Consider the following 25,761-nt stretch of genomic DNA (forward strand, 5'->3'; position numbering starts at 1 on the left):
TGAGATGCCTCCCTAGTAGCCTAGGGGTTAAGTCTCAGCACTATCACTGCTATGGCCTGAGTTCGATCCCCGGCCAGGGAGCTGACCCATGTATGACATAGCAGACCTCTCCTGTCTCATTCATTGCTCCCCTTAGCATTGTATTTCAGTCAATCCACCTATTATGCTCCCCACTATGTCTCTGGTAAATCTTCCTCTTCACTCCTCCTTCTTCCCCCAAACCTCTGGCCTACATTACAGGTCTAACAAAAATAAAAAAATTAAGTGAGGCTAAGTACTAGTTTCAACTTGAAATGCTCTATTAAATGAACATTATGTACCACCTGTATCATTTGCCATCATCTTAAAAACAGGATAAAAGTTTGTTTTCTTATCCTTTTGAACTGTGCTTCTGGATTTACCTCAGTCTTAATGAATCAAGTTCCAGAACAGATAGCACAGGCTTATGTTTCCAGGTTCTTTTATTTTGTTGTATTTTAATGCAAAGCTTGTCATTTTCAGACTAGAGCCAAACAAGCTTCAAAAGGGAAAATTCATCATGACATTACCTCCGAATCAATTGCTGATGAATTACTGCACTGTGCTACGGTGTCTGCATAATGCCAATTTATCTTGGCAACTTTCCCATCCTTTGGAGGTAATGCTTCAGCAATAATAACTTTATCTTGAGGTAGTATCATTCCACAGTCTCTAGCCACAGAGACAGCAGTCAACATGTTGTCACCTAATTTTTAAAATAATGAAAATATATTAAAAATTAAAAAGGAAACGTGAATGTAATAAAATAACAAGTACCTATTGAGACTCTACTACATGAATGGGCTAGACAAATGAAGGTAATATATTGTTCTTGCTCTTGAGCTTAACAAAATCAGAACACACTTATCAAAGGAAGCCTCGAATAATTCAAGCACACAGATGCGAAACAGAATAGTCTCACTCATAATTTTAAAAATCAAATACAGGGGCTTCCCTGGTGGTGTATGGGTTAAAGACACAGCACTATTAAGTTATCACCAGCCACTGCGCCATGAGTTGGATCCCTGGCCAGAAGAGCTATAACCCACATGGTGCAGCAGACCTCTCCTGTCTTTCCCGCTGTTCCCCTCAGCAGAGTATTTCAGTAGATCTGCCTGTTCTGCCCCTCACTCTATCTCTGGTGAATCTTCTCACCCCCATACCTCTGGCCCACACCCCAGCTCTTATTTGTACAAATAAATAAATCTTTAAAAATAAATTTAAAAAAATAAATAAATACATTAACTTGTGTTGTGCACTAATTGTACCCACTTGATGCCTGGCACAGTGCTATATACAGAGTAGGTTATCTGTTGAAATAACCTAGTAGTGACTGGTGATCTATACAAGATTACTAGAGCATTATCACATATACACAGTGAAATACAAAAGATTACATAAAACAATAGGCAAGGTAACAAGAATACAATCTTTACAAGATTTAAAGAGAAGCAAGAAAGACAACTTTCGTCATGAGAAAAAGAGCTGATGAAAAGCATTGTAAGGACAGAATCAATAGGAAAAAAACTTATGCTAGAAGGAAACAAAAGCTTGGAGACCACTGCTATTAAAACTGAAGGGCAATGTTACTTTATCCCCCAATCCTCACACACTATTTCCATGGGTACCTTCCTGTGACCAGACAGCCCTATTACAGACCCAAAGTCATAATCTGTCATGGCATAGAAAGATGGAGAAGAGATATGCAGATGAAACAATTTTGAAGAAATAGTGAGAAATAAGAATTACAGGGATGCTAATATACTTAGTTATTTGAGCTATATGGTAATAAGTATGCTATAAGATGGATCTCAAGAGTTTGAAACAGAAAAATATACACGGGCTTTTTCTACATAAGTCTTAATGAACACATAAATGTCACAAAGTATCCTAAATCTGATTATTTGCTAAGAAAAAAACAAGCAGAGCTACCACAATTTTAACACAACTAAGGAATGGCAATTATCTGATATTACAACAGTATACCACCACCAAGAAAATCATTCAGATGAAAGAATTAAAACAAATGGTTATTTTCACTATTATGTATTCAAGCAATGCTAATAAGTATACTATCATATATAAAAGTGTAACCCTTACAAATATCTAGTAACTATGTTCCATGCATCTGGCACAGTTCTAAAAATTGTAGATTATCCAAAAATGGGTAACTCTTAACCCTCAAAAATCTTATATTCTAGTAGAGAAAAAGAGACTTACAAATAATTAACTATTTATGACACTATTTTATGACACTCTATATAAATAGTATTTGCTACATCTCAAGAGAGTAGTAAGGTTATCTTATACCTTGGAAAAGTATTCTGAGCTAATACAGAGCAATGTAGGATCAAGCCATTATATAATAACTTTTACAACTTACTGATTCTCATTATTCTATAATTTGAACGCTAAATCACACTCAATATTTTTTGTATCCATTCATAAAATCTAACCTGTGACCATGACAGTGCGAATGTTGGCTTTATGCAAATCTTCAAGTACTGCAGGGGTTTCTTGCTTTAATTTGTTCTGCATTATAATTAATCCCATAAAATCCATGTTGTTTTCAATGGCATCTCTACAGAAAAAAAAATTATTAACACGTGATGCTCAGTGAAGAAAACAGGTATTGTTTGCTATGTCGATAAAGCAATTTAAAGAGGCTATAAATTTTAAAATAAAACACTACTAGCTCAATAAACTATTGATTTTGTTTGATTTGTTTGATTTCAATACCCAAAAAATTTGTTTGATTTCAATACCCAAAAAATTTAAATATGGAAAAACAATTTCCAAGAAATAAGTTTTGAAATAAACTTTTATCCTTTGAAACATGGGACTACAAGGATCATTTGGAAATATGTCTTTGTCAGACAGTAAAAACTTCTAGTAGTCATCTTGTAAACTATCCACAAAATGAAGAAGCATAATTAAGTTTATTCTTTAGACTGTCCCCAAAACATAGTCTAATTTACATCTTACAGGGGAAAAACTGTAGTACAAGTCCTTTTGATATAACTATACTCTATTATGGCCTCCTCTGGTGGCGCAGCGGTTGAATGCTGGGCTGCGAGGCTGCCCGCAGCCTCTGCAGCTCCGGCTCGATTCCCAGCCGCCAGCGAGGGTACCACATGGCGCGCAGACATCTCCTGATGCGCCTGCTGCTCCCCTCAGCAGTGTATTTTGTCGGTCTGCCTGTTCTGTTTCCTGCTCTGTCTCTGGTGAATTCTCTCACCCTCCCACACTTCTGACTGTACCCAGTGCTTGTATAAATAAATAAATCTTTAAAAAAAAAAACTTATTTTATTTATCAAGTCTGATGAATTTTATAAAACTCTTGATCCTGGAAGTATGATACAAAAACTGTTGGCAAGTTTGAAAATGAGATCCACTTGGGACCCAGATATGGGTCTTTTAGACTATTTTTCAATATTCAACAGTTACCAAGATGCTATTCCTTGAAAGAGTTTCATATCTACTATGCACCAAGTATGGTACTAGTAACTAGGAGGTCAAAAGCAAATACTCTCATGATGTTTTTGTGGGGAAACAGACATGTAAGCAAAGAGATGCAGGAAAAAATATGTGCTTCGGCACTATAATGGGACTAGAAAGTCTACTCAGTGATAGCTACATTCTTAAGAAATTTCAAGTTACTAAAATACTATCAAATAAATATTTTTGCCAACAGAAAAAAGTGTGAGGTTAAGGACCAAAATTTCAGACTTGCACCAACCAAGTGGTTTTTCTACCCAAAAATTGTGTAAGAAAGTACTTGAAGCACACAGCAATGAAAACTAAACATCTTTGAAATACTAAGTTTAACAATGGTAAACTTAACAATGTTGGTAAGGATATTAGGAAATAGTTATGAAACAATACAAGTGACACTGCTAGTGGGATAAAGAAAAACAAGCTCTGAAATCTAAAAAAGCATTTTAAAGCATAAAGCTGTATCAATGTGAATCTATTGACTCAGAAGCACTGCAGTAGTTCTCCTGAGGTACTAGTTTCTGCTTGCAGGTGTTTCTGCTTCCTAACCCTATGAATGATAAAAGCATTGAAAATCTTACCTTCTAATGAGAAAAACAATAGTCAACTTAAATCTAAGAAATATGTCAAAACCTATTCCTATTGAAAAAATAACAAAAAAAAAAAAAAAGCCCTATTCCTATAAGTACAATGAAACACAGAGACAGTCTTGGTTCAAAGATGAGGAAAAAAAGGGATAAAGATAAAGAGAAGGAGACAGGGAGGGACAGAGCATTCTGGGCAGAGGGAAGAGCCTATACAAGGCATCGAGGATGTCGACATATGACAGGCTCAAGAACTATAGACATTTCAAGAGTTAGTTACACTTTATTGGAGGGAAATGGCAAAAGATGAAGATCTAGAGAAAGGAGAGCCTAATGTGCCTTTCATAGGAATTAGGATATAGTATTTATTTTATATCTTTGGCTCCCAACCATACATATGCATTAGCTTACTTGGTTATCACTTTTTTTCCCAAAATGTTAATGCTTAGACCACAGCCCCCAAAGATTCTGTTTTAATAAGTAGAATTCCTAATGTAGTTTTTCCTACATTTCCTTTCAGTTATTATGCACTTCACTTCTTTAGTTCTCATTCAGAAAAACAGAACTGTACTAAAATACTGCCTACCTTTCTCACTTAATGTAGCTGGAATAATTAACGTAATTATTAATAGCCTGTAATTTAACCTCTGACCTGTTGATGAGTATTATGATACTTACACTATTTAAACATGAACCTTATCTACATGTAGAAATGTTTCTTTTTTTTTTTTTTTTTTTTTTAGATTTATTTATCTATACAAGTACTCGGCATAGTCAGAAGCATGGGAGGGTAAGAGGATTCACCAGAGCCAGAGCGGGGAGCAGAGCAGGCAGAGGGACCGAAGTACACCGCTGAGGGGAGCAGAGGGCGGCAGGAGAGGTCTGTGCACCATGTGGGACCCTCCTCCAGTGGTTGGGGAGCAGCCGGGGATCAAACCTGCGCCACAGAGGCTGCGGGCAGCTTCGCAACCCAGCGTTCAACCGCTGCGCCACCGGGGAGGCCCTAGAAATGTTTCTTTAGGCTGGATTCCTAGAACGGGACTTTGCTGGGTTAAACTGTATAAGCAAATTTAAACTGTGATGGATACTATGCATATTCTTTACAAATATACATTAGTGTAATAGCAATATGTATTCAAACTTTTTCAAATCTTTGCTAACACTTGCCATTATCAATCTTTCATATTTTAGCAACCTTAGGAGAAAAGCAGCATGTTGTGGTTTTATTTTATAGCTCCCCAAGAACTGAATTATCTATCATTTTCATGTTGCATCAGTCATTTGCATGTCTTTTTTTGATATTTATCTGTTTGTATTATTTGCCTCTCCCCTTTTTAAATTAAGTATGTGTGTGTTAATTTTTTTTGTTGTTCCTTTCTTGATATATGCTCCTGATTATGAACTCCTAGTAGGAGGCTAACAAGGGACACACATTACAGTGAGGAAAGACAGGAGAAAAAAGCTGACTCTCTGAATAAAAGACCATGGCAGAAGGGAAGGAGAAAGAAGTTATTTGACAGAATTAGCAGAACAATTAATGACTATTCTTTTCACTTACAAAATGCTAATTACACCAGGAAATATGAAACAAAACTGTTATCCTCAAAGGGTAAGTCTAGACCAGTTACAATAAAAGTGACAATCCTTACATGTGAAATCCATGTATATACATAAATAAATGTAATACTGGTAGTATCATTTGCCTGATGGTAGGGGGTAGGGTGGGAGTGGGGTGAAAATTAGTTATATTAGTTATGTGACTTACATGCAAATTAGCACTTGGTTCCAACCACTATTCAAAAACAAGGATAGCATCAGGGGAAGATTATCTTCTATAAATTATATTACTAAAACATAAGCATGCCTGGCACATAGCATGCACTCAATAAATACTTAGCAATTATAATTAAAAGTAGTTCCTAAAAGCTGTTCTTTATTTTTATCTCAATCACCTAAAACAAACGTATTGTATCTATTTGCACACATTCAATATTTAATATATACACAACTACAATTTATCTTATGTCACTAACATAAAGATAAATGATTCATTATTGTAAAAACTATACAAAAAGTTTACCAAGCTTACCTGCTAACATTCTGTACTTTATGCCATGTCAGTTTTGACTCCAATTTTCTGTGTGCAAGAGCAATTACACGGAAGCCCTGTTTAGTGTAATCTTCTAAAACTTTTTCAAAATCAACAGGAACTTTTTTAAAAAGAAAAAAATGTGTCACTGTTAAAACTACTAGTATAGGCTTACACAAATACCAGAATTTTGTTCACAGCCCAATTGTTTCCTTACCTGTTTCAGGTTTACAAAGACTGGCAATGACCTCAGGTGCTCCTTTCATGTAGGCATCCATTTTCTTATCCCCTAGCACCCTTGCAACCACGCTCATACGTTGCAAGGCAGAAGAAAATGGGAACTGGCGAACAATTCCTATCTCATAAATAGCCTATATAATTTCAAAAGAAGCACAAAGCATTTATTTATCGCTTAAGAATTGAAACAAATATGTATAATAAGTAAACATTCTTCACTTACTGGAAGTTCAAACAGCTCCTAAAAACAAAAAAAGAGTACAGATTAAGTTCATAACATACTCAAAAAAATAAACTATCCATAAAACATGTGGGAAATAGCAGCGAACTCTGACTATTTCAAGTCAGGTTTCAAGATCACTTCTCTACCATCTCTTATTTATTAAAAATATACCTTGAATATTTTCAAATATTCTGTTATCCTAAAGATATTAACAGTAAGTGCTTAAATAAACTAAGGGAATGCATTTAAACATCTGCCTGAATGTAAAACCTTTTACACATTCTTTTTATTAAATTTTAGAAATGTAGATGCAAAGGTGAAAAGGATTAATCACCAGGCACTAAGCTGCATTGTAAACAGGAAGAAAAAGTAAAAGGACTATGAAGTAAATCTCAGTGTTTTCTTTAAAAAAAAAAAAAAAAAAAATGCCTGCAACATACCAGGTTTAGTTTCTTTTAAATGCAGTTAAAATTTCATAAAGGAAACACGATTTCATTTTCTACTAACATTCCACACTAAAGATTAAATGTGAGCAACAGTATTATGTAGTTTAAAGCAATTTCCTACCATTTCTTGGTTTCCTGCAGGTACAGATTCAGGAAGCAGTTGTTTTGGAGGACGAACTACAGTGGGCATAATTCGATTATGAAGTGCTGTTTCTTCTTCAGTTGCTTCTTCCAAAATCTGAAAGGAAAATATTCAACATGTGCTTCATAAAATTCAATTCACTGGTTACATCTTTAAATCAAACATTATGACTATTTTCAGTTAAGTAAAACAAAAGTGGCCAAGAAGCAAATGAGCATTACTACATCATTAAATAAATATATATATATATATATATATATATGTGTGTGTGTGTGTGTGTGTGTGTTCAAAGTTCCAGCAACCCATTTGAAGAGAAGAGGCAGAGTACAGAATAAATAAAAACTTTTCTAATTTTTATACTGTTGACTGTAGACACTACTTCTACAACAAAACATAAGGTTTTTGTAGTTCAAAACTTTTCAGTCTATCATATAGGGGTTCCATTGTGCTAATAGGAAAGGATTCTATTGCATGGAGCTCAGTTATGGATAACAGAACTACTAAGTCAAGAACATACTTGGGTCCAATGATGTGTTACTGTTTTAGCCTAACACACACTGAGTTAGATACCATGACTCTAATACCCCTTAAAATTTATTTTTAAAACTCTTAGGGTGAAAAAAATTCAAAAGAGAAAGTGTATTAAGTACATATTCATGGCAAACAATAAACAAATTTGACTCTATTATAACTGGATGAATCAATGGAGAAATGACAGGGAAAGGAACTGCTTCCAAGTAGCCAAATTTTATACAACTCTAAATTATAGAACTCTAAAACTCATTTTAATAGGTCTGAAGTTGGGGTGTATCTTAGGGCATCAATGACATTAAACAGCAGTTACGTGGAAACACTCTCAAGCATCAAGGCATCGAAAGATCTACAAAACATGCTACCACATAAACTTATTCATTTTTTAAAAATACACTAACATATTGGGCCTGCCTGGTGGCACAGGGGTTAAGTCTCAGCACTATCAAGCTACTGCCAGACACTGTGGCATGAGTTCGATCCCCAGCCAGGGAGCTGACCCACATGGCTCAGCAGACCTCTCCTGTCTGCCTGCTGCTCCCCTCAGCAGTGTATTTCAGTAGATCTACCTGTTCTGCTCCCCCACCCTATCTTTGGTGAATCCTCTCACCCCACTCCAGGGCCTGCACCCCAGTTCTTATATGCATAAATAAAAATAAGTATTTTTTAAAATCCACTAACATAATACTTAATCTACTGAAAAGCTATTCCTTTGGAGAGAAACTTTAGAGAACATCAAAGATAAAATCAGCCATATTTTGCTTTACTCTTTATAAATGAAGTGTGTCTCTTTTAGGAAATTAAAGTTGATGAGTGTTTGTTATGAGCTTTCAGAAGGTAACAAAGCATATGTTCACTCATTCATCTCCCTCCCTTTCAAAATATTAACAAAATGCCAAAAAAGGAAAAAACCTGTAAAAGTAAACAGAAAGGAAAGCAGGGGAAGAAGATTTCAAAATAGAAAGGTAAACTGAAACATACTGATGGGTATGGCAGCGATGGAAACAGTGACCCAGAATAAACATAACAGAACGTAGAGTAAAGATAAGAACATTTTTTTATAGCCAGAATAGCTGAATTAAGAAAAAAGTGAAAAAATGAATCAATTAGTGTCACTCATGAGAATATGAAACGCCTACCTTAAAGGAAGGGCTGTTAATATGAGGGAGGGCTACTGTTCGAAAGTAAGTTCTGCCTCTGCAGTATTGTGGGAGTGAGAGGAAAGCAACCTGAAGACTAATTCTGCTCCTCTAAAACTGAATAATATCTGCTAATGAGTGGTCCACCCACCTCCCAGCAGCCCCAAGACACCACAACCACAAACTCCTTCTAATTAGCCCCTCCATTCAGGGAAAAACTTCAGGAAAACAGACCAACCCATATATGGGAAAGGACAAAACACCTTACTCAGGTAGCCAGAATCATCAAAACAGACCCTCTTTTCTTCAACCACTAAAACGTATACTGTATAATGGCATGTATACAATGTATAATAACTAATGGTAATGAAAATGTATAACAAAACCAAAAGCACGGAAAGAGAAAGATTTAAATGTTGGGGGGGGGGGGAGAAAAGCAAACCCAGAGAAAATAAACAGTTCAGAAGCCAGAAGGAACCTTATAAACTTACTATATCTATAAAGAACTAAATGCTATAAAATAGTAATAACAAGCAATCAAAAGCAAGCACTAAGAAAACAATCAATGGTAAAATAAACATAAGGGAATTATAAACAAACCAAAAACACAGGTGTGTCTATGCATAAGGATATAGAAAGTAGAAGACAGCGACAGAAGATCACTGAAGATATCTGACTATACTTTTTATCTCTGGCCAATCAACTGCACTGCTGAAGAATGAACATCTCACCGATGCAGTCTACTGCCCTAGTCAGTTAGTTTCTTTATAAACCTAAAGCAGTGGCCTGAGCAGATCACCCTCTATTGAAGGTATTTAAGTGAGTCAATTTAACTAAGATACATCTTTCTACACACTTCTAAGTATTTCTCAGTGATGCATCCTTCAAAACTAGAGTTCCTTTGTGGTACAAGACTGTCAACAAAATAATTAGCAATGATTAGCAAAAACTAATCCTCCTGCAAGGCAATTTTTACTATATTTTACTGAAGTTATTTGTACTTTTAAATATTGAACTTACCCATCCAATGGCTTCAAACATTTTCAGATCAAGTGGGTCACCAGAAAGCGCTCCTTCGATTTTTGTAAGTGAATGACAAGTAGCCATACAAGCAACAAACTGAGATTTTACCAACATCTCATTGCAAACATTTTCTTCTGGCAAAAGAAAACTAAATAGACATGCACTGAATTAGATTCTTAAATCCTAAGACTCAAAACAATATTCCAACAATATTCAGGTTTTGTAATTTTTAAAATGGAAATAAAATGTTTACATTTCTGCATGTAATTTTCACTGTAATTTCTAGCATTTAAAAACATTTTCTTCCTTTAAAGTTAAACATCGTTAAAATACAATTATCTTAGATTCTGAATAATTAACTCAGAGGTAACAATACAGAAAGTATTTGACTCTAAATAATAAACGAAATTTCTACCTATGGCTATATGACAAAAACTTAATGTGTGAGATATTCTTTTAAAAGCAAAACTAAGCTCATAAGAAAGGAATAATATGACCAGTAAGAGAGAGAAAGGGAAACCAGAAGGGAGTGAACTGAGCTGATGCTATGATCATCTCAGTACGATGGAAAAGGGTGAGAGCCATCTCATTGTCCCAAGCACATGAGTTTTAATAACCAGACCAAAAGAGGAGACAAAGTCCTGGTCACAAATAAAGTGGGAAGTTGGAACTAAGAGAATTCCTTTTACCCAAGATAGCCAGTGATCATAAAGACTCACACCTCTGGGAAGAGCATCCTAGAAGAAAATTACCCACAGACCCAAAAGCATAACTAAGAATACAATTATCTTTTCCTTCCACCCAAAGTTCAAGAAGAACAGTTAATGTCTATATAGTATTTAAGTACTGGGCTCTGGTCTAAAAACCTTAAATATATCTGACTCATCTCATGCTCATACCGTAACAGGAAGATTCTTATTATCCCCATTTAATAGATGAAGAAAACCGAAGCAGAGCAGTTACATAACTTGCCAAAGTTACACAGTGGATGAGTAACAGAGTAAGAATTCAAACACTGGTTTTAGGGTATAAACTCTGAAACACCGCACTACTCAGGATGAGTTTGGACTTTGAATATAATACTATCTCTTGGTCTGGAAATCCTCTAGTTATGACCATAACATTAAACCTTGTATGAAAACATTAATGCTACTTCTGGCTAAAGACTTGACCAAGCACAGTAAAAAGTCTCTGGAGAGGAGCCCCCAAAACACAGCCACAAAGAAGTCTCACAGGAAAGTCTTGCTAAAGATCAATCCATAAACTCAATCCACTCTCAAAAACAATTTCCAAAGACAAAATTAGAATCCCATAAATAATAGAATAGCTAACTGAAAGGATGCAAACAAAGACCAAGATATGAGGGTTGGGGGAAGAAGAAAATTTGAAAAGAAACAAATGAAATGTCTTGTCCAACACATGGTTAGGCTGCCTAGATGGGTAGAAAACAAAAAAATGGGGTTACATCCATAAAAGAAAGAAGCTAAAAACTTTGCAGAATATATGAAAACATGAATTCTTTTAAAAAAAAGATTTATATTTATTTTGCACATAAGAACTGGGGTATAGGCTAGGTGCAGGGGGTGAGAGGATTCACCAGAGATAGAGTGGGAAGCAGAACAGGTGGATCTACTGAAATACACTGCTAAGGGGAGCAGTGGGTGAGGCAGGAGAGGTGTGCTGCGCCAAATGTGGGTTAGTTCCCTGGCTGGGGATCGAACTCTGGTCACAGCAGTGATATCATGATAGTGCTGAGACTTAACCCTAAGGCCTCCAGGGAGGCCCAAAACATGAATTCTTGAAATCAAAGGGCAAAATGAGTCCTACACAAATGAAAAGATTGTGAAAAGTGCACATATCAAGGACAAGACTTTAAAATAGCTATAACAAATCAAGAGAAGTGGAAAAAAATTTCAAAATGCTAAAAGAACACAACTGTCTACCCAGAAATTGATGGTTACACTATCATTCAAGAGCAATAATGAAACAGAAATTTACTAATTAATGTAGTTTTGGAAGATGACAATCTAACCTAGAGGAACAGAAAACAAGAAGCCAGGGTTAGCAAAGATATTCATAAACTTAGTTAAATGTAAGTATGCATACTGTATATAACCAAAGTCAGAATCACAAAATATATGTAACAAATATGTATATTCTATAGTCCATGTGGTTTTGGCTTAGAAACCAGTAAAGACAGCAAGCACTTTAGACTCTACAAATGTGAATATTAATAATTTGAGAAGTAGTAAAAGATTAGGAAGAATAAATTCTGAGAAAATTTGTGTGCAAATTAAATTAGGTTTAGAGTTGGTAGCAATAATTTCAAATATCTGAAATCACAGTAACTGTGAATACAATGGCACAAAAAGATTGATAAGTAAACAGATGGAAGGAAAAGCTACCAAGTCAACATTAGGCAAAAGATGGCATGTTATTTAAATATTAGATGACACAGAATCTAAAGCACAATAATAGGAATTTAAAAGCAAACATACATTATTGTAGATAAAGTCACAATATTTCCAGATTTAACAACTCTGAAATTACACGAACCAAACAATAGTCTTTCAACTATATAAGCCAAATATAGATTTTTAAGAGAAAAAAGTTACATAAACACAACAACAGTAATAAAATTTCTAAGTATCAAAAGACAACAAAAAGCAAAGTGAAAAGATAAAGCAGAGGTGGAGGGTCTTAATGAAAAAGATTAACATCAGGAAAATACAAGACTTCTAACAAATGAGTAAGATAAAGAGTAATAGCAGAACAGAAAAATCAAGATATAAACTGACAAAGTGTTTAAGAATGCTAAATGTTTCTCCTTCCAAAATGTGAAAATATATTCAACTTTGTAAGTATGAGTAAAATGCAAATAAACCCACAATGAAATACCATTTCCTATCCACTCATCTGTAAAAATTAGAAGTCCAACAATACCAAGTTTGGCAATTATGTGAAGCAATGGGATCTCTTATTTACTGAGGGGAAAAGTAAGTTAACACATCACTTAAAATCAGGCAACACCTAACAAAGATGATTACATGTAAAAGCTAATGTAAATGACCCAGAGTTGACATTTTTGAGAAGTTAGTTTACTGAAATACAACCAAATGCTCACAAGAAATTGTGACTAAGAATATACTTGCTTCACTGTGAAAGTGGAGGGGGGAGAGAAGGAGAAACTGAAGCTGTTCCTTGGACAGCTGTTATGGTTTAATCATGTAATGGACTACTATTAAATAGTCAAGATTAATAAATTAGATCTATACATTATCAACATGAATACTAGAAACAAAAAAAGCAAAATGTGTAGAATGAATCAGTTTTGTATATTTATAGATAGCTACTGATTACAGGTATGTATACAATGAGAACATAAAAACATGTAAAGATAATAACACACAATTTCAAAACAATGGTAGAGACAGGGAAGGAGACAGATCTAAGATTTTAGTAATATCAGTAATACTTTAAATCTCTTAAATGAAATCTAAAGAAAATATGCAAAGTGTCAATTACTTAATCTTGGTGGTAGGTACACAGCTGTCTACTATATTACTTTCGATATTTTTGAGAGTTCATATATTAAAATACTTATTTAAAATCAGCCAACAAATGATCAAGTCTGGCTAATAGTTACCGTGTATTTTCCACTCGTTGAATCCCCCAAAGATCTAAACCATCTTCAGTAAGAGTTCCAGTCTAAAAATAAAAACCACAAATGTAAAAAGTATAAATAATGCCTCTAAAAACAAGAATCATGGAAAATCATGTTATAGACACACAACAGCATACTATATAGCTGTAAAAAGAGGAGGAAAAGGAGAAGAAAGAAAAAGAAGTAAGATCTGTGTACACTTATATAATGACTTCAGGTGGAGGGCAAGGTACAAGAACATTATTTGTTAAAGTACAGTTCTCTATGTAAAGGGGATGGGAATTATGTGTAGAGGATAGGTTTATACGCTTATATTACTTAACCATTATAATATTTATTTAGAGTTTGACTTAAACAAAATTGAACAATAAAATTGGAGGCATATTTTTAGAAATGCGGGGAAACTGAATGAGGACTGGATATTAGACAATATTTAGGAAATGTTAATTTTGATAAGTGTAATAAACAGTGATAATTTTTTGAAAATATCGTATCTTCTAGAAATACATACTGAAGTAGGTATAATACAATGTCTGGTGCTGCCACCTTCAAAATGAGGGTATAGATTAAGTACCATTCACAAAATGTTGATAACTGTTAATGCTGCGTAAGAGTACATTATACCAGTAATTTTTTCCTCCATATATTTTAATGTTTCCCCAAAAAGACAAATGTAAGTGAAATTTTCCAGACATATATATGGTCATGGGATATGGCCCATTTTCCTTTTCCTTAATAATGAAAATGCACAAAAAACAAATTCCTGTATCATTTATCCATTAAGAGCTTGATGGAAGAGTCTTTTGGTCAGTTTAATTCTCAAAATAAAACTTAACAAAACTAATTTCAGTTGCTAAGGGGGAATCCAATGTGACATGCAAAGCACATTTCAAACAGGTACAAGATCTGTTATGTTCACATAAAATTTTAAATGACTTCATAATTTTAAAACATAATAAAATCATAGAACAATCAACATATCTACTTAATAACAATAAAATTTCAGTGTATATGTATGAAGCCTATCCTGTTAAATACATGAGAGATTAATAAACCTCACTACTACTACAAGGCACAATTCTGGATATGAATGATTATGCAATTTCAGGTCTGGGCAAATAAGCAATAATCAAAGGACCAAAAATTGAAAAAAATGAGAAAAATACTGAAAAATGTTATGTCAGTAAGTTGAAAAAGAGGAAAATTGAAGGAACATGAAAAAATGTGTGCATATTAGTTGATCAAAAAAATTAAATATTAAAAGCTACAAAATAACCTTTGAATAATCTATGAAACTGAACTAACCTTGTCAAAGCAAACAAGATTCAGCTGTCCACAGATATTTATCCTTTGGGGACTAATACAGAAAATACCAATTTTTTTCAGTCTTCTTTGGGCATACACAATACCAGCAGTCATTGCAGCAGGAAGTGCAGGTGGCACAGTAATTGTAATGATATCAAGAGACTCGATAATTATTGACCCAGCTTCTACCTACAATTAACACAAAAATACATGTAAGACTGGCAATATTTACTGATCTAATGTGAGTATTTCTTTAGGGAAAAATCCACTAACCAACATCTATTAACCATCTAAAGTTTTCTCCCTTCAGAAGTTTTGCAAAAGGAAAAAGTTCAATGAACTGTCAATGGAATGCAGAATGACAGCTATTTAAAGAAAACTCTCGTGTTACAGCTCTCTATGTCACCCACTATACATCTCAAAGTTCAACGAACATCTGTCAGATATTGACTCATACTAGACAAGCACTGTACCAGGCCACTCACTACAGGAAAGAAACTTGACAAGATCTCTTAAAAAAAGAGAGAAAAAACAAAGCTTTCAGTATGAAGCCACCTCTCCCTTTTAGGTAATGAGCAAAACAAACAAGAATCAGCAAAGGAATTTCCACTACGATGAAAACATTTTATTATTTACATTTTCTAATATAATAGTTACTACTCTTATATGGTTTTAAAATTATTTCCATTTTCACTTCTTCAGCCACTTGCCAATACCTACAAATCAAATCCTATTGTGTCCCATGTGCATACCTTATGTAAAATGCTATTGATAATAGTGTAGATAAACCCAATGCCAGCCACTGCCACAAGGCATAGGAGAAACAAGTAGGCATCTCTGTAGAGTTTAAAATCAGTTGGTTTGGGATACAATATGGAACGAACAAGTTGTCCTTTGGAAGTACTAAATCCTTTAAAAAAAAGTAAAGAAGAAAATTATTTTATTTTTATACTAAGAATTATCTTCCAAAATAGGGGCCTCCCTCGTGGTGCAAGGGGTTAAGCATCGCACTATGAACCAATCAGCAGCCTCTGTAGCACAAGTTCAATCCCCAGTCTGCCAGGGAGCAACCCACATGGCGCAGCAGACCTCTCCCATCTTGCCCGCTGCTCCCCTCAGCAGTGCATTTCAGTCAGTCTGCCTATTCTGTTCCCCACTCTCTCTGGTATAACCCCCCACATCTCTTGCCTGTACCCCAGCTCTTGTATGCATAAATAAATAAATCTTTAAAAAAAAAAAAAAGAATTATCTTCCAAAATCTCTTTTTAAAAACGGAGTAGACAAATATGTTAAAGCATGCAAGAAGAGACAAGTATTTTCTACCTGTTCTAACTACTATGGCTTTGACAAGTTCTCCAGTGTAGAAACGAGTCTGAATAACAGTAGTCCCACAAAACAAAGTGTGTCGTTTATGTATTTCTGGACTATATAATTCATCTCCCATTCCTTTTATGTCCACTGAAGGATTTGGCAAGTTAGTCTTTGTCACTGGAACACTTTCTCCTTGAGAAAAAAAAAAAAAAAATCATAAAATTAAAGCATAGAAATCAGTATCAAATACACAAATCTTATATAACCTAAATGTTATCATACTATTTACAACAGGTATTAAGAGTTCACATATGTGAAAAATAAAGCTTAACCCATTTAACTTTCTATCAATTTCCTTACCCAAAAAACATTAAATCTTGTCTCCCACAGCAATCCCTGAAAGTGATGGATAATTCAAAGGTAATCATTTGGAAATGATTGGGTCAAGTTTCAAATAAGACCAGGTAGTAGTCATAGTCCCGGCACCTTTTCTCTGACCCATAAGAAGTGAACTGGAAAGCACTCTGCATCCTTCCTTACCACTCACTACACATCCATCACCACTCTACACCATCCCCTCATGCCCCCCAAGAAGAGAAAAGGCATCTGGACAAGGGAGAGAATGAGTAGTATGGGAGTTCTGTCAACCAACAACACTCAAGTTCTTTCTAATATTAAATTTTAATTCTCTGTAGGAGTAATATTTCTTGCTTCAAAGGCAGCAAGTGTGTAGAGATATTTATGTATATGAGTTTTAAGACAACTCTTGAAAACGCATTATATAGAATCACCTTCTTGCCAGATTGACTATGATAATAAAAAAAAATTGTGTGATAAAAGATATTAAGCTTTACCAGCAGATGTGTATTTCCAAAGGAAAGTCATCTTACTGTCCACTTCTTCCCAGTTTAAGAAAAAATACAAAATCTTTATTCCTCATCAAAACGGGAATAACATGCATTCTCTGGGGGCAAAAACCCTCTTTCCTCTTCCCTTACTATAAAGCATTTGCTCATATGAAAAGTGGCTAGAAGCAAGCCAAGAGATACAGTGAACACCTGCATAGTGATTTAATACAGTGGAGTATGATGCAGAATATGGTCCACTCACGTTCATGGCATTGATGAGGAAAGGGTACAAACCATATAGCTAATCTTGAGATAATCTAAACAGTAACTTAACCCTAGTATTGTTAATAAACCACTCCTCTTACCTGTTAACATGCTTTCGTTTACAATGCAAGTACCATTAATAAGTACTGCATCACAAGGCATGACTGTCCCATTTAATGGAATCACCATAACATCTCCTGGCACAAGGTCTGTAGAAAAGATTTCTTCTATTTCTGTATTTAAAGAAAGAAAAGTCTGTAAAGAATATTTTTTAACTTGGAATAAAAATGCAGCAAAAAGATCTTGACAAAAAGTTAAAAACAGAAGCTAAAAAGGAAAATTCTAATAAAAGAAGAATTTCAACAAATATCTTAGGCTAACAAAGCATGGTGTTTCAGCATATCAGCTAATCTGTCTTCTGACAGGAAAGCAATTGCACAGAGGTGATGCCAAGTCCTCACTAATCAAACAGGTAGGTGGGTTTCAAGGTCAATGATTGATTTTAGTTATCAGTCCTTAGTAAATAGGCATGAGTCCACACACAAGACTCCTCTGCAATGTGTAAATAAAAGCAGATTTCTATAATCTTTGGGAAACAAACAAAAAAAAGTACTGGAAATATCATACTTTCTTTAGTAACATTTCAGTATCATTTTTTACAGCATTCTTCTTCTGGTTGCCACCATTTATAGCCCATAAAGTCTCACTGTCTTCTTAACATTCCTGAAAGCCCTAACATTTATGACTATATTCAAAATAAATTAAACATTGCAATTATTTTCTCTAGCAGGGGTTTTCTTTAGGGCTGCCTCATATTTGCACATTTTCTCTTTCATTCTTTTCCCCTTCTAGATTTAATTCCATGCTCAGAAGAGAATTACACGGAGACAGGTCAGGAAAAACCTATTGTTTGTAGAGTTAGTCTATAGTCTATAATGTTAGTCTATAGTCTATAGTCTTAGTCTATAATGTAGTTTACTAAGTTATGAGAAAGTAAGTTTTAAAGAAATCTAGTGAAATTTAGTACATAGTAGGTAAAATAATCTTCATTTTTAAATAAGATCCCTGTTTTAAAGACCTGACTTTTAAAGCTTTAACTTCACATAAATTCTATTCCTTTCATGGGTATAGGAAACACAGTATCAATAACCTGCTAGACTACATAAATGGGATAAGGAAGATACAAGTTAAATGTAGTCTCTCCTACCAGGCCCAGGACCTTCAGCAACAACAGAGAGGAAAGAGGAGTACACCAATAAGCTACATCTCTGAGGCTGCAGCTAGGGGAGGCAGATACCCCCACCTAAAGCAGCAAATAATCAGAAGCATAGGAAAAGAATCTGCTAAACCCAGCTGTTTTTACATGTAGATGAAGTGTACTGAGCCAAAAGAAAGCAAGTTGATTTGGTATTCTTGATTGATCAAAGTAGCTACTGCCAGGGCCTCCCCTGGTGGCACAGGGGTTGAGCGCTGGGCTGCAAAGCTGCCTCAGCCTCTGCAACACCGGTTTGATCCCCGACCACCAGCGAGGGTCCCACATGGCGCGGCAGACCTCTCCTGCCACACCCACTGCCCCCCCTCAGCAGTGTATTTCGTCACTCTGCCTGCTCTGCTACCGGCTCTGGCTCTGGTGCATGCTTTCACACTCCCACACTTCTGACTGTACCCAGTGCTTGTATAAATAAATAAATCTTAAAAAAAAAAAAAAAAAAAAGTAGCTACTGCCTCCAAGGTCAATGATGTTTTGCTACCTTCCCTTTATTTCTTTAATATCTCACCAGACAAACTAATATGTCCAAAATATTTCCTTCCCCCCTACAATACTGCTTCTCCAGTGCCCCTTATTTAATTAAATGGCCTCACAATGCCCAAACCCCTGGTCTAACAATGCTCTATTTCCTTGCAGCCAATAATCATCAAATACTGTTCAATGCCCACATTCAAGTATCTTACAGTCCATCTCAGTTCTCTCCATCTCCACAGCCCTCACCTTGATCATTTCATGCCTTCAATTTTACTCTTCTTAGTCTGAACATAGCAGTCAAAATAATTTTTTCAAAAAGGCAAATATCATCCTATCACTCTCCTGCTTAAAATCCTTCCATGGCTTTCCACTGCTTTTTTGAATGAGTCCAAATCCTTTAACAAGCCATAGAAGACTGTCCATCATCACGTTGCTGCATCTGCCAAGCTGAGTATTTTTCAGTTATTACAATGACCATATGCTCACTAATTCCCATGGCTTTGGGCACTTGGAACCCTCCTGTCTCTTTTTCATCCCCACCATACCATCCTCTCACCTACCTCTGATCTGCTTAATTCAACCACTTGGTAACTTACCAAAGAAGTTATCCCTGACACATACAATAAATGAGCTCTCTAATATCTAAGTTTCCAAATATTTTTCATACTTTATGGTTACTGTTCATAATCTGTCTTTCCCAGAAGACTTAAGTTCAATGATGGCAAGGACTGTGTCCATCTTAGTAACCACTGCATCCCCAGAATACAACATGGTACCTGTTACACTGTAGATAAGAAAATTACAATTATGCATAAACGAATACATTTGGTAGAAAAGCAGAATACAAATCTAAACATGCATTTTTATTTCTTTAGAAATGGCAATTATGTGTATAATACAAAGGGCTTGCTTCATACACCAGTGTTTAATGGGTATCACTTTAATTTTCCATGCATCATCTGAATTACTTACCTTCATTTAATCTGCAAACTGAAACCCTCACAGTACTGTGGGCAGCTACCATATCATGCAACATAATGTATTGCTGAAATAGAGAAAATAAATTTGTAAAGAGCTAAAATAAACACACTCTTCAAGACGTTAAAGAAAAAAGCAAGGGTTCTATTAAATAAGGCAAATGCATATTACTCTGCCTTTAAAATTGTCAAGACTAAATGATTCAAAGATCATTCAATGTTTAGTTCCAAACAAAATAAGCACTTTACTGAGCCGATCCTAAAAATATCAGAATCACCTTTCTGGTATTCTCATCTATTACAAGAAATTATAGACCCATCCCTAAGCAGTTAAGTGGTAGTTAAGACTATAAACAGCATTTGTCTTCTCCATCTCACAAAAAAAGGGGGTGCGGGGAGGACATATTTGTATAACTAAAAAAATAACTACATTACTTTGTACCAAGTACTAATCTATTATTACAAAATACAAATACAGTTTAAAACTCATAATAAATTGTACTTACCTTTCTAATGGAATATAGGGAGGTAACAATTGATACTATAGACATGATCACAATAGCTAGAGCATAGTAATAGTACTCGTCAGTGCTCCACAATATAACACTGAACAACTGGAAAATGTAAAATGGGTTGAGAACCTGAAAAACAAGATTTTTAAATTAAACTGAATGCAATATATATAATCATACAGCTTTTCCACCTTTTCATTGGAGTAACTAGCAAAACAGAGTGTAAGTTCTATAGTATCACAGAGCAACATATACTATTACCCAAAGAGTAGAGCAAGATGTACTTAATATAGTACTCGTTGTCATAAAGCTACTAATATTTGGCCAAATAAGCTTAACTTAAATTATCTGTGTCCATTTAGATTTATGCCAAACCCAAATTTAAATTCAGCTAGAAACAGACTATGTTAACTTAGTTGTTCTGCATTCTACTTTAAAAATAAAGTATACTTCAAAAAATTACTGAACTACTAAGGATGTAAAATTTTAATATTTGCTTTTATGAACTTAAAACACAAATTAATAACCCCTCTGAGTTCTTAAAATTATTGCTTCTGCATTTTTCAAAGCATTTTCACATACATAGTCCCATTTTACTTTACAATCAAATGAAATAACTAGAGAGCATTTACTATAATTTTATAAAGGAACAGCTGTGGAAGTTTTCTAATGATCAAAACTATTTACTGATGAAACCATGTAACAAACAAGGCTACTCGCTAATACTCTACTTTGTTCTAAAGCAGCACTGTTATGAGTACTCTCAGGAACCCAACACAGTCAACTTCTGATTTTTAGCCAAAAACCAGAAGGAAGACTGGAACCCTCAGTCAGCTAAGGCAAATTCACTTACACCATTATTCACATGCCCCAAGTCCTTCATTCACACCTCTTCTAGGACACTTAAAACTGAGTAGTGATTACAACTACTGATGCATTTTCTCCTAGACTAAGAGCAAGTTTCTCAATGTCAATCACCATGTGACCTTTTATATACCAATTTCTGGTGCAATATCTAGTTTCCAATAACAAATCACAAAACAGCACTTACAGAAAACACGAAAAGGTGTTTTAAAATAGGGGAAAAGAAAAGATAGGTTGGGGCAAAACCTCCTGCAACTTCCTTTTTGGGGGAGAGGGGAACCACAATTATAGACAAGAAAAGCAAAGCTGGACAAAATAAGAAAGATAATTCATGCCCCAAATTATCTCCCAGGGTTGCTACCTTTATCTTCCAAGTAAAGAAATAAATAAGCCACAAGAAGTTGGTAAACAGAAAATGAAAAATACGTTATTACTTAAATCATGCCTCTTTTCAAATTGGCAAATATATTAAGCACAAATTTGAGACACGTACAATAGTCTTACCTCCTTAATTAGAAGCTTAAAAACAGAAGGCACTTTCACAGTAATTTCATTTACTCCATAAAGCAATTTTCTATAACAGGAAAATAGAATAATAATATTACATTGTATTATTTAGCATTAGTACAATTTAGGGAAGGTACTGCATTAGATAAAGCTCAAACCATAGACTGCTAAAATCTGGAATTTAAAACAATCATTTCATAAGTATTTGTCGTCTTTAAATTCTCTTCCTTCAGTATTTAAATCAAAATAGTCAATACTAAATAACTCAACAGTTATCATTCTCATACTATTTTGTGACAAGTTATCTTTCCTTCCAGTCTACAATAACCATGTCAGTGAAAGCCATTTTCCCCATCTTTCAACACATTAAGTCTCAACAATTTTGAATTGCAATTATTATTTAAAAGAGACTAAATAAATTTGAGGAGTACTGCACCATTTTTCTAATATTGTACTAAGAACATGTATTTCAAAACATGTACATCTAACATTTTTTTAAAAATGTTAAAGAAAAACTGCTTAAATTCTCCCACTTAAATATCTAAAATTTAAAAGTACCTTCCATATGATAGAATTTTTTTTGCCTTTTATGAAGTATCAGTCTGAATGAATCTTTTTATATTCTAACCCTTTGGAAGAACAATCTATAACTGTTCAACAAATATTTCTAATTTAATTTGAAAATGGCATTTATCTTTAAAATATCTAATATGCTGGTACATTTTAATACTTTAGCAAAAAATAACACTATAAAAAAAGATGTCTTCCAATTTACAAATTTCCACTGTGGCAAATCTGAGCTCATACTTACAATAATGTATTTCAGAAAATCTAAGATGCTAATGATTGTAAGACATACCTCTATTTTATATAGCATGAAAAAAGATAAAAGTCTTGTGAAGTAAATGATAGCACTCCACCAACTGTACAACACATCCCCCTTTTAGAGATATTAAAATCTGGGAAAATGTGCATCTTAGAATTGATGAAATAATATGACAGGTTTTTATTTATGAATATCAATTTCTAAATACTAACTTCAACATGTTAATAATTCTTAAGCTGAGAGATGCTCTTACCCAAATAAAGTATCAATTAAATTGTCCACTACTATATTTATAATAGTCAAATACCTGCTAGTATGTACAACTACATGATAAAAGGGTGGACTACATATACTACTTTACTTAGGAGTTTTGATAATAGATCTAACTTTAGTTGGATAAAAATTACCTGTAGGCATGCATCCCCTTTGTCAGTCCTGCACTATGCTTTTCATAAATTGACGTACAAGAAACACCTTCATCCAGTCCCCTAAATAAATCCAAAGTTTTTACTTTAAACAAAGTTTAAAATATCCAAATTTCTTAATGCCTCATTTTTCTATATTCCTGATTTTAAAGTGTGAAAAACAGCAACCCTTAACAAAAATTGAGATAAGAAATTTTAAATCTCAAGTTCTTAATATAAAATAATGAAAGCTCTAAGTTTCAAGTGTGGCAAACTTCTAAGTTACTCACTGTATCTATCACATGGTATTATGCCTCTAAATACTGAAGTTTTGATAATATGATCCTCTAAGGCTGTGCTAAAGCTGTAAGAGGTAACAAACTAATAAAATTAAAAGTAAGGTATGACTAACTTGAGAATTCCAAACTAAAGATTTTAAAGTTTTTTTACTTGTTATCCATATAGTTTTCTCTCTTTAATTTTTTTTTAACTGCACACTAAGAAATCCTACTTTTTTCTTATACAAAAGCATCACCCAAATCTTCCCAATTTAACACATGCCCAAGAGAAGGAAAGAATTTATAAGTCATAATTTCTAAAATCTGTAATAATTCTAACTGGGAGTCAACAAACATATCTACTTCCCCCCCCCCCCAAAATGTCTTAATTATGCTTACTTTAACAGAAATACTAATCACAGATTTTTCTAGAGAGTCTTAAAAATCATTTAATTCTAATGCCTTTTCACTTTTTTTTTTTTCCCCCAGACAGAAAAACTAAGCTCAATAATTAACTCCTATCATTGGTTAAGAGTTTCAAGTTCTACAAGTTTCTATGGTTGGAAAAAGGCCACTGAGGTTGGTGAGTTTTCTCCAAAGGAAGCAGAGATAAACTTCAAGTCAGTTAACAAAAAAAGCAGAGGGGTAGGGGGTTGGGAGCAGCTCACTGATTCTGCTCTATAAAGTAATGGTTCTAACTAGGAATGGTCTAACTAGGAATGGTACTAAGCATATGAAAATGCTCAGGTCCATTCCAGAACATTCAATTCTTTAGTGTGTCTGAGAAAAAAATCCAGGCATGAATGAGCATTTCAAATATTCACAAGGTGAATTCTTTTTTTACTGCTAATATTAAGAACTCCTTTAATATAATGATACTTAAGGAGTGCTTGTAGTAATCACAATCACTTTAACAAAAGCAATAAAAATAGAACCCTTATGCAACTGAAGTCTTCACAAAAATACCTCTGAAGGTATTACCCCAAGCTGTCCTACCCAATGCTTATTAACACATTTGGCAATTTCCCATCCTTTGCACATAGCAAAGTTAGGTTTCTGTTCATCTATCAACTCCAGCCCTCATTTCAGCAAAATGGGAGGTGATAATTCAGACATTCTAACAGAGTATATAAGGTATACTCAAAATTTACCCACAACAAGGGTAAATGAACAAACGAACCCTCAACAAGAACTCAGATTCAGTGGGTTTTGGAATCATACTTCTTACTTTCATATAAATTTTGGCAAGATATGTTGCTGGTGGGATTTTATTCTAAAATAGTTAATGAGTATTTAAGTAACAGGAGGGACTTGTTAATGAATATGTGCACCAGTTATGCAATAAAAACCTCCTCAACTTTATGTAACACTAGAATTATTTCTAACTAGAACATTTTCAAGATACCCATAATCCAAACAAGAGAAACACACTTACTTTAAGAAATCAAAATTGTGAAGGGCATCATTCCAGAAGTATTTTACACTGTGATGGGTAAAATAACGAATCTGTAGAACACACATCAAAAAGCATTAACAATTAAATTTATTAACATAAGTCTATCACACAAAGACATATTAAAATCATTCACAAGAGTGACATGTAGTATGTTTCATTTAATAATATTTAAACTGTGCCATTTATGATTTTTATATGATATACATTTATCTCAAATAACTGTGCAAAATCGTAGGTTTCCCTAATAGCATAAAATGCAACTATTCTGGTTTTTAAAGAAACTTTGATACTTAGATCACAATACCTGTTGTGACTGGGTCTGTGAATATTTACTCATTTCATGCCTATTGTCTTCTGTCAGATTTTCAGATAAATGAACAGCATGGCCATTTGAAATCTTATTGGTCACAGATTTTGGACTTGAAAATGGGTGGGTTTCCAATGAAAGAAAGCGAATTTTTGCACAAAACCACATTTTGAATTCATCCTTAGAAGAGATAAAGACTCAATTACATGTATTACATAAATGTCTACCTTTTGATTTCCATTATATATATATTATTTACTCAACTCTAATCAAGAAAGCATTACAATCTACTCACTAAATGTTAAACCCATTTTATGAAAAGCCATAAATTCAAATGTGAAGTGCTACGCATTATTCACCAATTTATACTACATACTTAACTGATACAATATGCAATAAAAGATTATGAGTAATTTCTTAATTTACACATTTACATGCTGAGGCTAGATAAAGCCTCTTATAAAATGTTCCCAATTCAGATAAAAAAAAAATCTGGGCTGCAGTAGCATCACATAGTAGAAAGGCAGCAGGTCTAATGAATGAGATATCTGGGATACAATCCTAACT

General features: G+C 34.2%; 1 protein-coding gene across 4 annotated transcripts in view; it reads right to left on the reverse strand.

Moving 5' to 3' along the window:
• Positions 1-25,761, reverse strand: part of ATP13A3 (ATPase 13A3) — a 69,872-nt gene that overhangs the window by 28,669 nt on the left and 15,442 nt on the right. For 3 of the 4 annotated variants that reach the window (XM_054700458.1, XM_037525305.2, XM_037525304.2), the window contains 18 exons: positions 25,192-25,374; positions 24,867-24,937; positions 23,157-23,237; positions 21,921-21,990; positions 20,547-20,681; positions 20,036-20,108; positions 17,421-17,552; positions 16,220-16,399; positions 15,649-15,806; positions 14,897-15,085; positions 13,574-13,635; positions 9,925-10,075; positions 7,214-7,330; positions 6,647-6,664; positions 6,404-6,557; positions 6,187-6,307; positions 2,475-2,599; positions 549-724 (listed from right to left, as the gene is read on the reverse strand). In XM_054700458.1, coding sequence (XP_054556433.1) covers positions 549-724; positions 2,475-2,599; positions 6,187-6,307; positions 6,404-6,557; positions 6,647-6,664; positions 7,214-7,330; positions 9,925-10,075; positions 13,574-13,635; positions 14,897-15,085; positions 15,649-15,806; positions 16,220-16,399; positions 17,421-17,552; positions 20,036-20,108; positions 20,547-20,681; positions 21,921-21,990; positions 23,157-23,237; positions 24,867-24,937; positions 25,192-25,374 — 2,196 coding nt within the window. The remainder of the gene's footprint in view (positions 1-548; positions 725-2,474; positions 2,600-6,186; positions 6,308-6,403; positions 6,558-6,646; positions 6,665-7,213; positions 7,331-9,924; positions 10,076-13,573; positions 13,636-14,896; positions 15,086-15,648; positions 15,807-16,219; positions 16,400-17,420; positions 17,553-20,035; positions 20,109-20,546; positions 20,682-21,920; positions 21,991-23,156; positions 23,238-24,866; positions 24,938-25,191; positions 25,375-25,761) is intronic. The other variant, XM_054700457.1, reaches the window with a different exon arrangement.

The sequence above is a fragment of the Talpa occidentalis genome, unplaced genomic scaffold (assembly GCF_014898055.3).
Source record: "Talpa occidentalis isolate TD23 unplaced genomic scaffold, MPIMG_talOcc4v2.1 talOcc4.4, whole genome shotgun sequence".
Taxonomy (NCBI): Eukaryota; Metazoa; Chordata; class Mammalia; order Eulipotyphla; family Talpidae; genus Talpa; species Talpa occidentalis.